The 13524-nt window shown below is 39.5% G+C and overlaps 1 protein-coding gene across 3 annotated transcripts in view; it reads left to right on the forward strand.

The window, feature by feature from the left end:
- Positions 1 to 13524, forward strand: part of Adcy8 (adenylate cyclase 8) — a 212622-nt gene that overhangs the window by 112546 nt on the left and 86552 nt on the right. For all 3 annotated transcript variants that reach the window (XM_055626672.1, XM_055626673.1, XM_055626674.1), the window contains exons 6-7: positions 3181 to 3339; positions 6878 to 7148. In XM_055626672.1, coding sequence (XP_055482647.1) covers positions 3181 to 3339; positions 6878 to 7148 — 430 coding nt within the window. The remainder of the gene's footprint in view (positions 1 to 3180; positions 3340 to 6877; positions 7149 to 13524) is intronic.

Consider the following 13524-nt stretch of genomic DNA (forward strand, 5'->3'; position numbering starts at 1 on the left):
CCTTGGTACTCTTTCTTGTTTATCTTCTTTAGGTGTATAGATTTCAGTATGTTTATCATATCTTATAGGTCTATATAAGTGAGTATATACCATGTGTGTCTTTCTGCTTCTGGGATACCTCACTCAGAATAATCTTTTCTAGATCCCACCATTTGCCTGCATATTTTATGATTTCCTTGTTTTTTATTGCTGAGTAGTATTCCATTGTGTAAAAGTACCACAATTTCTGTATCCATTCCTCCGTTGATGGACATCTGGGTTGTTTCCAGTTTCTGGCTATGACAAATAAAGTTGCTACAAACATGTTTGAGCAAATGTCCTTGTTGTATACTTGAGCATCTTTTGGATATATGCCTAGGAGTGGTATAGCTGGATCTTGAGGAAGCACTATTCCTAATTGTCTGAGAAAGACTCTACCTAGCAGTGTATCAAAGCAGATACTGAGACTCATAACCAAACCTTCAGCAGAGTGCAGGGAATCATGAAAGAAGGGGGAGTTAGTATGACCTGGAAAGGACAAGAGCTCCACAAGGACCAAATATATCTGGGCACAGGGGTCTTTTATGAGACTGTTTGTCCAAGCAAGGACCATGTATGGATATAACCTAGAACCTCTGCTCAGATGTAGCCCATGGTAGCTCAGTCTCCAAGTGGGTTTCCCTAGTAAGAGGAAGAGGGACTATTTCTGACATGAACTCATTGGCTGGCTCTTTGACACCACCCCCCACCCCCCCACCCCCGGAGGGAGAAGCAGCCCTGCTAGGCCACAGAGGAGGACTTTGCAGCCAGTCCTGAAGATACCTGATAAACCAGGGTCAGATAAAAGGGGAGGAGGTCCTCCCCAATCAGTGGACTTGGAAAGTGGCAGGGAGGAGATGAGGAAGGGAGGGTGGGATTGGGAGAGAATGAGGGAGCGGGATACATCTGGGATACAAAGTTAATAAACTGTAACTCATATTAAAAGAAATAAAAATAAAATTGAAGGAAAAAAAGAAAGTTAAAAAGAGAGAGAGAGAGTTTTTGTTTAAAATAAGTCTTAAATAGAAGTCTACCGTGAGGAATAGAGTCCATCATGCTATAACAGAAGGGAGCAGGTTTGGAGGGTCACACCCTCTCCCAACCACCAGGCCTAAGACACCTCAGCAGTTCCTCTGGACCCTTAGTTCCTCTTCAGACAGCCACAGTGGTGTGAAGCAAGAAAGCCAGGGAGCTGTGTTGAGTACAGATGATTCGATTCGTATGTGCTAAGTGCTCTGCTAACTAAACATGAACAGTTCCTGCCTCCTGAGCCTCCAGTTGATGGAGAAGAAAGAGGGCATGGATGTTGATGATACAGGAGAGCTGGGATCACTGTCTCTTCATTATGGCTGATAGGACACATCACAACATGCCTGTGGGTCCTCTATAGGAGAGGACATGTGCTGCCCATAGCATCGTTTTGAATTAACAAGCTGTACACACCTCCGTCAAGAGCTGGTCTGAAAACAGTGTATTGATGGTTCTTTGTAAAGAGTATCTGTGCTATGCATTATTCATTACTTTTGCATAGTTTTATTCTTAGCTTTTACTTAAATCAGATCTCTGATATAACAAAATAGAGGCAACAAGGTAAGGAAATATTAAGTGTCCTTCTGACTTTCATCTTGCAGAAGAAAATGAAAAATTTCTCTTTTCATTAGGACACTCCAGTGCATTCCTGCATAGTGTTAATTACCTAATGACATTAGCACAGCATGCTGTATAATACTCCCTTCATATTCATTGGCAAATCGCTTTAACATCTGTTATCCCCTTTAGGGCTCACAACAACACAGGCATGGCCTCATTTTACAATCACTGAACCTCTAGGTCAGCCCAGGAGGTCACATCAGGCATTAGCATTCTCAGTTCAGTGCTGGAATCCTGCCTATTGACACTGTGGCCACAGGAAAGCCAGTTCCTTTCCTAGGTGCAGGGTGCTCCTCTGCAATCAGAAACCAAGCTGTCCTTAGTATTCCAGCCGTTCTCTCCACACCCCTCTTCTCACTTAATCTTGAAAATTCTGTTACTATTCACACCTTAGAGTTGCAGGAAAAAGGATTAAAAACCAATCAAATAACTTCCCAAGGGAGTGCAGCCAGATATGAGCAGAGTAATACATAAACCCAATAGATTGGTGTGAGAATACATGATCCTAATCCTTAAGCCATAGTGACAATCATGAGTGAGAAAGATGTAAATTTAGACAGATGGTTTATCAGCCAGGATAATATAATTTATGCTGAAATGTTTGGGATTACACTGGTTAAATGGTCCAGTGATGCTTGCACTTGTTGAAATCTTTCTCCAACAACAAGAGGCTGAACCTACTGTCTCAGACCTAAACATGATTATCACAAATGTCCTCTGAGATTCTTTATCCAGGAGCAGGCTGGTCCCTGACCTTGGTCCAAGGAAGAATGAGAACAACCAACAGCTGACGGTATTCAAAAAACATTGCAACTTTAAGAATAGGGATGCTTGATTAATCAGTTATAACAAAGCACCATGTAATTCTGTCTGGTAAACTTTCTTCTTCCTTGGCATCCATTAGTTATTTTTACAATCTTCTTAGAAAACAATGCATTTTTCTATCGTTAGTAAATGGGCTCAGACTCCATCACCAAAGCTCTTTATTTTAAATATTGTTTTAAGCCAAGTTACAGACATTTAATGCAAAGATTTTGATAAACTGGATTTGACAACAAGATTCCTGTAAACAAGCAATCATATTCAAACTTCCACTTTTAAATATAATCTTCATAGCAGTGGATTTATTTTAAAAAAATAGTTAAAAAATAGGTTTGGGAATCCCAGAACTCGGGAGGCAGAGGCAGGCGACTCTCTGTGAGTTTGAAACTACTTGGTCTACAAAGAGTCCAGGGCTCTGTGTAATAGAGAAACCCTGTTTCAAATAAATAAATAAGCAAATAAATAAACAAACAAATAAGTTTGGAGGGAAAAGTTAATAAGAGCATTGAAAAGTATGGCTCAAATCTAAGGATTTTCAGTTATTGGGGAACTCAGAAAGTTTCATGAGAGAAGTGGCATTTGAGTAAGTAAGAGATAAATTTATGGAGTAGACAGTTCTGGTTTTGCCATCTAGACACAGTGATGGTCATCCTGGCCTAATCAACTTGTTTCTCCATCACCTGTCAACAGGTATGTGAGATCCAGAACAAAGCATGATGTTGATATGCGAATTGGAATCCATTCAGGCTCTGTGCTATGTGGCGTGTTGGGTCTGAGGAAATGGCAATTTGATGTCTGGTCTTGGGACGTGGATATTGCAAACAAACTCGAATCTGGAGGAATCCCTGGGTAAGCAAAGCGAAGCGAAGCCCTTTCTTGCCTAACTTTTTCATTGTCTGACTTTGTGATACAAGGTTTTCTGTGTACAGAGTTCAGAGATAGAAATCCAGGAAGCAGTTATTCAGGAGGTCAGATGTTAAGGCATTGTGCAGTACTGGCCTGAAAATTCTAAGAAAATAGTTCTGAGATGACAAAAACAAACAAACAAACAAAAAAAAAAAAAAAACAAAACCATGAGGCAACAAGGCTGATGAGGCTTTTATGTCTCTGTCTTGCTAAACATTGGTCCTTTGACTTAGCTACATATTAGAATCATAGCATTATAAGATACTCATTTTGGTCTGGTCATTTAGAGTGAAATCCGTGTAAGATCAATCTTAAATTTTTAAATCAATTCTAAAGGGCAGCTAGGATTAAATCCTATTGGACAACAATATATACACATGATTGCGGGCTCCATTCCAAAACTTCAGCTCTTTCTCTGAAAACTCATCTGCATTCCAACTCTGATTGGCAAGAGTAGTTGGTACTGAACTCTCCAAGTGTGGTAGTGTATTGGAAAGCAACTAACACTGCTACTGTGATAGGGCATTGTGTATTATTCATTATCCTTAGGCTAGCCTTACCATCTGCAGAAGGAGAAAAAAAAGACAGACATACAGAGATAGAGACAGAGAGGGAGTGATGGGGAATGAAAAAAGAAAGGGAGAGATAATGGAAGGAGAAGGAAAGAGAGAAAGAGAGAGGTAAGGGGGAACTGCTAGTTACCTAAGTCTGTGGGAGGAAGAAAAGCATACAAATATATTAATGGGGACAAGCAAACTTTTGGCTGCAAAAATAGTATTTAGGTAAGAAAAATACAAGATCCTGAGATTGCATTTGCTATCATGACCACCATAACTATATCATAAGAAAACGGCGGGTTTACCTGACACGCAACACACGAGACTGTTCTCTAAGCACAGATTCGAGCTTTTAGAGGAAAACAAAGTCACTGGACCATCATCTCTGAAGATGTCTCACTTCACAGCTCAGGCTAACAGCAAAGACCTTCAAAGGGAAAGATCAGAACCCTAGTTACTATCACAAGCATCCCAGTGTATTCTGATCAAAACTTTGATAGAAGAAATGGTATTAAATAAGGGCTAGGATCCCTCTCGCTACTAAAAACAGAATACTGACTTAACGTAGGCAAGTATCAGCCCCTCTGAACACAATGTAAAATCCAGATAAAATGCCAAGGAAAGTTGGTATTTATTAAAGCTATTTCAAAAAGGAAGTCAGCCATCGGGCTTTACAAAATTCTCCTAGGAAGCTCACTTTGCCTAGGAGAAAAAGGCTGTGTCTAAATCTTGACTTTAGAGAGCAGCTCCAGGCTCCTGCTTTGCGGGAGATGAGTTTCTGTACTTTCAGGTAAGATACCATGGAAACACGTTGGATTTATTTTAGCAGGTGTCTCAAGAGAACCCAAGCTGTTTCCACACATTTGCTTGATTATCTTGAACTTGAAATCAAGAAGTGTGGAAAATGTAGAGAATGTGCCCTAAGTGGGCAGAAAGGCATCATCTGCAGTTTTGTTTGTTTCTGCAATGAACTATTCTCTCCAGAAAGCAAGGAATTTGGCAGAATATGTTAAATGGTCAGAAGGGGAAGCAGAGGTTTTACTGAAAGTACAGTGCATGCCTAAAAACTCCTGACATTTAAAAATAAAAGAATTCTTCATTGTTTATTTGAATAGTCTGCTTTTGGAATCACAAAACCCAAACAAATAATTATGCATCCATTCATTCATTTACTCAGAGGAGCACAGAGTAGGCTTAGCAAACTTTTAAGCTAAACCCGGAAGTAGGACACATTTAACAAGCCTGCAATCATATGCTGAATTGAAAGAAATGACAATTGCTTGAATAGCTGAACACAGCATGGGGCCAGGAATGAAGGCGTTTCTGACTATGGACTTTGAATGGCTGAATCAGTGACAGAGGCCTCATTAAGAAGTCAGGCTTCTGAGAGTCTGATTTAAGAAGGCATGGGATGTATCACAGTGAGATCACCTTGGCATTTTAAAGAATACAAACAATTTAAAGTATGTGTTGTCCTTGCTGTATGGTGTTCTGTAAAGTGCCTTGACTTACACAATCCAACTCTTGTATATTCACAATAAGAGTATGAGGTGGGTCTGTTACCTTTGCCATGTTTGTGGAAGACAAATAGACTCAGAAAAGTTAATTCATCTCTTCCAAAGTCTTCTAGCTAGAAAATGGAAGAGTCAGAGTTGAAACCGATCAATCAAGCAACAAAATTCTCAGTTTTGCTTTTCTTCACAGACCACAACACAGCAGAGTAAGTGCCTGACTTTTAGTCAGACAGTTATGAGAAGAGAAAATATCTTTCTTCCTGATAAGGAATGACAGTGTGAGGCTGCCACAAATGGAGCTTGAGTCTAAATCAAGTCACATATTATTTAATCTGAATAAAAAAGACGTGGACTGTGAGCTACATGAGTTAACTTAGTTTGTGAGTGAACCCTGACAGCTTTCATCTTGCATGTTGCTCCCTTCTCCTTTCAATACATATTAGAAGGCAAATCACATCCTCCAGTAATTTTCTAAAAAGGGTGTTCCATGTATCCCTGTGGACTTACAAAACTGAACCTTGTTCATAAGATAATTGTAAATAAGTTGGACAAATAAGGTACAGATACATAAAATGTGAATTGACAGGGCAAGCTCTGAGAGAGTAAGAGAGCCACACTCTGAGATGATTTAGTTATACTTGGAATTCCATATGATTTCTTCCTCCAGTATAGCCAGTCCCATTGAAATAAATTTCTGGTTCATAGAGAGTGTTGACTGTTGCACCCAGTTCGAAAGCCCCCAAAAGATCTACAGGAATCGACTCCATTGCAAAACACATGAGGGTCTTTTTATTGTAAACTACAAGCTGCAGCTTGGGCCACAACACCCACCACCAAAGCGGTGGGAGCTGCGTGCCCAGGTTAGTTGGATGATTTAAAGATTCTGGTCCATCCCAGCATGCCCAAGGCAGGGGCAATTCCTGCCTGGCAAGCATCTATTGGTCAAGATGCTACATTTTGAATTGATTAGCTATAGGAAGGTGCCCAGACCATAATGACCTGGTGTCCCTCCCTAGGGGGATGGGCCAGTTTCCTAGCAACTGTTATCTCTAGTGGGTGGGGAAAGAATGCAGTAAGGCAGTCCTTCCCCTCAGGGCATTACTGGACTTCTCCACCCACCTAGTTCAGGCCTTAATTAATAATAGCTGCTAATTTTTAATCTTTTTGGTCTCTCATTGACAGTAACAGGAAAAGCCAAAATAGGTTCTTCATTGTGATCATCATCCGGGCCATTTGTGTGAGGCTACAGTGCCCTTGGATGAAGGACTTCTAGTTTCTTTTCATTTGGTTTTTCTTTCCACTTCTGATTGGGACAAATTTGTCCTCAAGAATGTGTGGTAGCAGTATCCTATGTACAGCCATAATTGGGCAGCATGAAGAACTGCAATGATCCCTTCTCTGTATGAACAGGAGGATTCACATCTCCAAAGCCACGCTGGATTGCCTCAATGGTGACTATAATGTGGAAGAGGGCCATGGTAAAGAGAGGAATGAATTCTTGAGGAAGCACAATATAGAGACCTATTTGATTAAGCAGCCCGAGGAAAGTTTGCTATCCTTGCCTGAAGACATAGTCAAGGAGTCGGTGAGCTGTTCAGACAGGAGAAACAGTGCGGCAACGTTCACAGAAGGATCCTGGAGCCCAGAACTGCCTTTCGACAACATCGTGGGCAAACAGAATGTAAGTCCTCTCTTCCTTCTTCCAGTTAGCAACAAGTGCATGTCTGAGTACATCTTCAACCAATAGCCTCAGAGGAAATCGGTTCATCTTTAACCTTTTCTCTACTGAGCACCGTAATTGAAAATGATCAAACAAATTTCCTCGGGACAGAATTAACCTACGTGTGCAATTTCAGGAAAGGGCAGAAATTTCAAGTTCCTGACACCCTCATAATTTTTTGATGCTAAAAATAAATGCACTGTGAAGCATAATTGTAACTATCCAAAAAATAGATACGTCTTATATTGTAAAAGTTGAGTCCAGGGTCATTAAAAATGGTTACATAGGTGAGAATGCCCCCTTTACACCATACTTCTGAGTCTTCCTCTGAAATTCAAAATCAGGAAGACTGCCTTGACAGGGAAACAGGAAACCAATTGCTGAGTGGTGCTGAGGGATGGAGTGTTTCTAGACTGACATGCAGTTTCAAACCGTTCCTGTGATTCTAGTTTTTCGTAGCATAGCTTTGCTTCTTACATAAAGGAAACGGCTACAAAATCAGCACAGAAGGAACAAGTCACTGATAATCAAAATTACCTTTTACAATTATTTATTCAGATATCAGCATCACATTAATCTCAGTGATTAATACTTTGGCTCTGAGAAGCTATGCAGAGGTGAGGTGCAACAAGGACCAGAACCCAAGTGGAGAGTCCCTTGAGCTCAGAGCCCCAGCAAAGCACCTATTCTTATGAGCATCTTCCTTTTCTCCATCTAGACAGAGCACATGCATTTAAAGTTCTGTTAGCTGGTCTAACTCTACCATAGCTTTTAAAAGAAACAAATGGAAAAACCCTATGTCCAGGATTTATCTGTTTGCAACAGGTTCTGAAGCCAAACAGAAGCCAAGAGTATTGTGGAGCATGTAGACCAAACCAACAGTATTTGAGTTTTTATGAAAATATTGAAGGGTAATTTTGTTGTTGTTTGCTTGTTTTTGTTTTGTTTTGAGACAGACTCTCACTATGTAGCTTTGGCTGGCCTGGAACTTGCTATGTAGATCAGGCTGGTCTAAAACTCACAGAGACCTGCTGGTTTCTGCTGGTATTAAGCCACCATGTCCCATAGTGATTTTCTGATTTTTATACCCATAGACCTGAGCATTTCTTCTTACTTACTTCTTGAATAGAAGACATCTGTCTGTTAAAAGCCATTTAAAGTGAAACAGATCAAATACTGAAAGTCTTCACTCTTTTCTCTATATTTGGAGATGTACAGGAAGGAGCTATGAGACAAAGCATGTGTCAAATTCTAACAAGAAAAACTGCAGACTGAACCAACCCAGCATGCTTTGTAATATTTATACTTAGGCTTTTACTACTCTTTTGTGAATTTGCACACAAAACAGTATTATGCCTCCATAGGTCATAAATAATTCCAGTTCTTCCTTTCCACCCCTGAATTGACATACATATTATAGTCTTCTATAAATAAAATAATGGTATATATACTTTTTGGAGCATATTCATGGCCAACTGAAAGTGTCCCTTCTGTTTCCTCTGGCTATTATGAGCTGGAGCCCAGATGCTGGTTTTTGTAAAAGAGATAGCTGCATCCTAACCCAGACATGCTTCAGTAATTTCATATTCAGTTCTTTTTTTCTAATTGTTCTGCTTTTATCTTTCCTTTTGGAGAACTACATTCAAACTGGTTGTGGGAAATTGGAATAAGTCTCTATTGTTCTAATCTCAGTTGTTTCTGCCCTTGCTGCTAATAACTGAGAACCAAGAAGAGAGAACTGGAGAGGCACAGTTTCATTCCATGGTTGATTGACCTGGTAAAATTTTTTAAGAGAAACTGAAACATTACTTTGGTAATTTCCTGAAGATTTTTGCTGATAGCAACAAATGGTTACTATAGAAGATGTCAAAATAGTTAATATATTTGTATTTTATATTTTGCACAATGTCTGAGTTTCGCGAAGTTGTAACTTAGCTGTACCATCTTCTGTGTGAATATTTTCAATTTATGTTGGTGTCTTCATACTAAAGAGCCAGGAAATGTGTGCTGATCTCTATGAATAAACATGTGTCGCTAATAACATTTTGGAAATGACTGAACCGATTAAAATGATCACAACCATTCAGAGTTTATACTTATGCTTAATTCTAGAAATCAGTGAGACATATGCTCAATTCAGAGACTTAATGTGTCCCTGGAAGAGATCAATGCTGGTCTGGCTGAGCCTACACTGTGCCAAAATACCCAATCAATTCCACAGAAGCCCAGACATCCTAGTATTTGCATAATATAGATAAACTATACTTACGCATTGTTAAAAATTTTCCAGCCAAATTGGCCAGATGTTTTGGCTTCTAGTGATTCATAATGTGTGCTTAGAAATATTTTTAATGACATATATAGCTGTATCATATTCTGTGTTGCATATACAAATGTTCACGTAGCTAAATCCTCATATATCCACTCAATAAGTATTAATTGAGCATCTATTGTAATGCCAGCTATAGGAAGAAAAGGAGAAAAAAAAGAATTAAAGAAAAAAAGACATTTTTAGAGATAAAGTTAGGCAGTGTTTTGTGTGTTTCAGAAAGATGGGAATTTTCTTACCATTATTTGATAAATCACATGACATGATTAATTTGTCTAGTGGAAAAATGAAATGGTAAGCATGGATAGTACAGGAAGCAGAGCTGGGGAAATGAGACTATCTGACCTTGAGGAATACTATACAAGAAGGCAAACAAGAATAATAATAAGTTAAGAACCAAAGCAACCAGGAGCCACCTGGGGGGATGAGGTGTCATGGAAATCCAGAAAGTCCAGCATTTTCAAAGTGAGGAACCATCAACAATAACCTGGACATTCAAAACTACCCACTGGAACTAGGCAGAAGAACCTTCCTGGCAAGATACAGAGTTGGGAGTTGGTGAAGTCAGAAGCCTGGATGTCATAGAAGATTAAGGAGGAGTCTGGGGTTCTCAAAACGCCAATTCTAGTGCTCTCCCACCCTTTTTCATTTTAGTCATCTACCCGTGGCTTACAGGAACAATTCATCTGACCCTCTGGTGAGTTTCCTAGTCCCTGTGTGCTTCATTTTGATGTTGGGTATTTTTTCTGCTCCCATATGTCCATCCACATGGGTTAAAATTGATGATTTCAGCCTGGCTGGGTGCTGACATACAGGTTGTTCTTAAGCATACTGAAGACCAGTGCTCTGCAACCCCGAATCCAGACATGTGCACGTGTTCTGCCCAGGATCTTGATCATCTGAACCTTACTGGACCTTGGCTCAGCCACCGCTAGATCCTCCCGTGTCCCAGGTTTCTAAGTGTAAGAAAGTAAGACAACCAGAAGACAAGGGGACTGCCAGAATTTAAGGTTACAAAAGTAGAAATTGGTAGACCAAAAAGGACATACTGAATATTTGTTAGGGAATACACAAATCTAAAAGCAAGGTTATAGGAATGTCAGAAAAAAAGAAAGAAAAAAAAAAAACCTGAACTTGAAATAATGTGTTGGTTTTACATTAAATATTATATTTTGCTCTTCTGGTACTGTCTTAAAAATCTCTGTCTAGGATTAAGTTCCTATGACCACCATGACTTAACAGGTCAATAGTCTAGATGTGGGGAACCTAATTGTGAAAATACAAGTCCCTGTCCTTGGCTCTTGTCTTCCAGGAGCTTAAATTTCAGAGGAGTAGGAGAGTGCAGAGATTAACCAAAACAAGTGAGTGGTATTTAAGAAGTAACAATATGTGACTAGGGGGTAAACATACTCTCTGCAGGGGGAATTTTCAAAAATACCTTCCTGAAGATTCTATACCAGTGCTAAAAGGCCCTCAACACAAATTTGCCAGGATAAATGTATATTACAGAAGAAACAGTACAAAATCTTTGAGGAAAAAAAAACCCACAGTAGTATTTTTAAGTTCGTGTTCATAGCTAGAACATAATGGGCAGAGGAGAAATAGACTCCAGGAGAAAATAGAGCAGAGGAAAGCTTAGTCTCTCAAGCTTGTGAAGCCTTTATTTTACTCTCAGGGGAGTGATATCAAGGTTTAAGCAGGACGGTAGTGTGATCTGATTTAGACTTTTAAGGGACTGATTAGACTGCCATCTGGGTAATGGATTGTAGGGTAGAAGTGGACTTGACAGACAAAATGTATCTTAAACTCAGAATTTGTAAGAAGATGGCAAGGGTGAAGCTTTTATATTGCTGTTAAATATTTGTGAAGGATATTAATAATTTTAATTGGATTTTATGGCAAGTAAAATGCCAGAAAACATGGAGTTATGCTTTTAGGAGCAAGGAAGCCTCCTTTTTGGAGTCTGGTATCTGTCTCCAGTCAACGTAAAATGGTCAACTTCATCCTACCCATCCCTTTTATATACTGGATGGCCTGAGATTCCATATGTTATTCCATAACTCCTCAAGGCCTTTTAAAAGACTTACTTAGAGAGAGAGAAAAAAACCATTTACTGTTTAGAGCATAGGTAAATACCCACAGGTCACTAGCACTATGCCCACTCTTTCCACCTGCCTCTCAGAGCAACCTTACACAGGCATTACCGTGATACTTGACTTACACATAAGAAAAGCATTTATGAGCACGAGACCGCACTCAATTCACTGAAGGATATGTACCAAAACACAGAGCTGGAATTAGAACCAAGTTAGGTCTAACCCCCCAAAACCATGTATTTTCCATCCTACTACAATACCACCTCTTTGGGGTCCTAAGTTTGTTCAGAGTTTCTACTGTTTACTATGTTATTCAAGCTAGTCAATTCTAGAAGGTGTGTGTGTGTGTGTGTGTGTGTGTGTGTGTGTGTGTGTGTGTGTATCTGTGTGTCTGTGTATTCTGAGACACGTGGGTCTCTGGCTCCCACAGTCTACTTAGAATATTCTGTAATAGTTCTAAGAATTGACCACATGTAACTTTCTACTTTACCTAAGTAGATAGCTATTAATCACTTGAGTATTTATTTACCTAGTGACAAAATATGCAAGAAACCATTCAACTTAGTCCCATTTGGACTGGAGAATGTTGAGACCAGAGGAAAATGAAATGCTGAGAGAGGGGCTGGCTGGGCTGGTGGCATGAAGCAGGAACACCCCAAGGGTGCTATGATTTCTGCAGACCCCACCAGCAGTTCTCTCGAAGCCAGTTCTCTACATCTTTTGGAAGAAAAGGAAGAATTCTCATGTAATATCTGACCTGATCACACCTGTCCTATAGGTCTCTTGTTGATTACCCAGTTTCTCATGGTAAACTGGTCCTACATTCAACAAGTTTCATGATCTTCAGATAAATTTCTTCATGGTTCCAGAATGTGTTCATAGAAGGATCATTAAAAAAAAAAAAAGCTTAAAGAAAATAGCAGAGTGACCAGATTGCCCTGATTTCCCAGCTTAGTAAGTTACTAAGCTATTTTGTGTAGCCACACTTTCTGTCCTCAGCTCAGTGCTCAGATACAATGACAGAACTAAAATGGCTAACACAACAGTCCCCCTCAGCTCTGACCACCACAGACACATGCCAGGTCTGCACTCTATCGTGTGACCTGCCACTGCTTCCAAATAATCCCTTCCAAATCCAAGGAGTACATGACTCAATAGCAAGTGATGATATATACTGTTTGTAGTCATTACAGGATAAAATAAGGGTTGTGTTTAAGCTGTAAGCCTAAGACAATGTAAAAGCATTCGAAGCAAACTTTTTCACAACCAAGGAGTGAAACACCACTCTCTTAGCATTCTGTATAACTAAATAACTAAATTTTGACTTCATGGAGATATATATCTAATTATTTTCCCAAGCACCGTTGCACTTTGCCTACTTTCAGCATTCTTCTTTATCATGACCATTGTGTTCTCATCAAGTAACATCTCTTAGACTTCAATACTTGAATCCTTTCCTACTTTTTGTTCCTAAGTATTATGCTATAAACTAATATAAACTAAGTGCTAGGCCTTTTGTGTGTGTGTGTGTGTGTGCATATACATGCCCACAAGACAAGAACATGCTAAGTTCAAACTCATTTTAGTTGTTGCACTCAAGAAGAGCAAGTGTCTCTTGCTTGTTAATTCATTCATCAACTACTTGTTGAGTAACTGCAGTTGGTTAGGTATGGTTCCAGTGTGGGCACAGACAAATGAAGAAGGCTGCCTGGATGCCTAGGAGCTTTTGATTAAGGGCATATATTGATGTGTCACTGGACTCAGTGTGAACATTGTTATGATTATAGGACAGTGTAATAAAAGAAAAAAAAAAAGGTAAAATTGATCTGAGGGAATCAGGGAAGATCTTTCCAAGGAAGTAATGTTTAGCTGAGATCTACATGAAGAGATAGGCCAAGAATGAGAAAGCATG

This window comes from Psammomys obesus, unplaced genomic scaffold (genome assembly GCF_907164565.1).
Source record: "Psammomys obesus unplaced genomic scaffold, mPsaObe1.curated_primary_1811, whole genome shotgun sequence".
NCBI classification, from domain to species: Eukaryota; Metazoa; Chordata; class Mammalia; order Rodentia; family Muridae; genus Psammomys; species Psammomys obesus.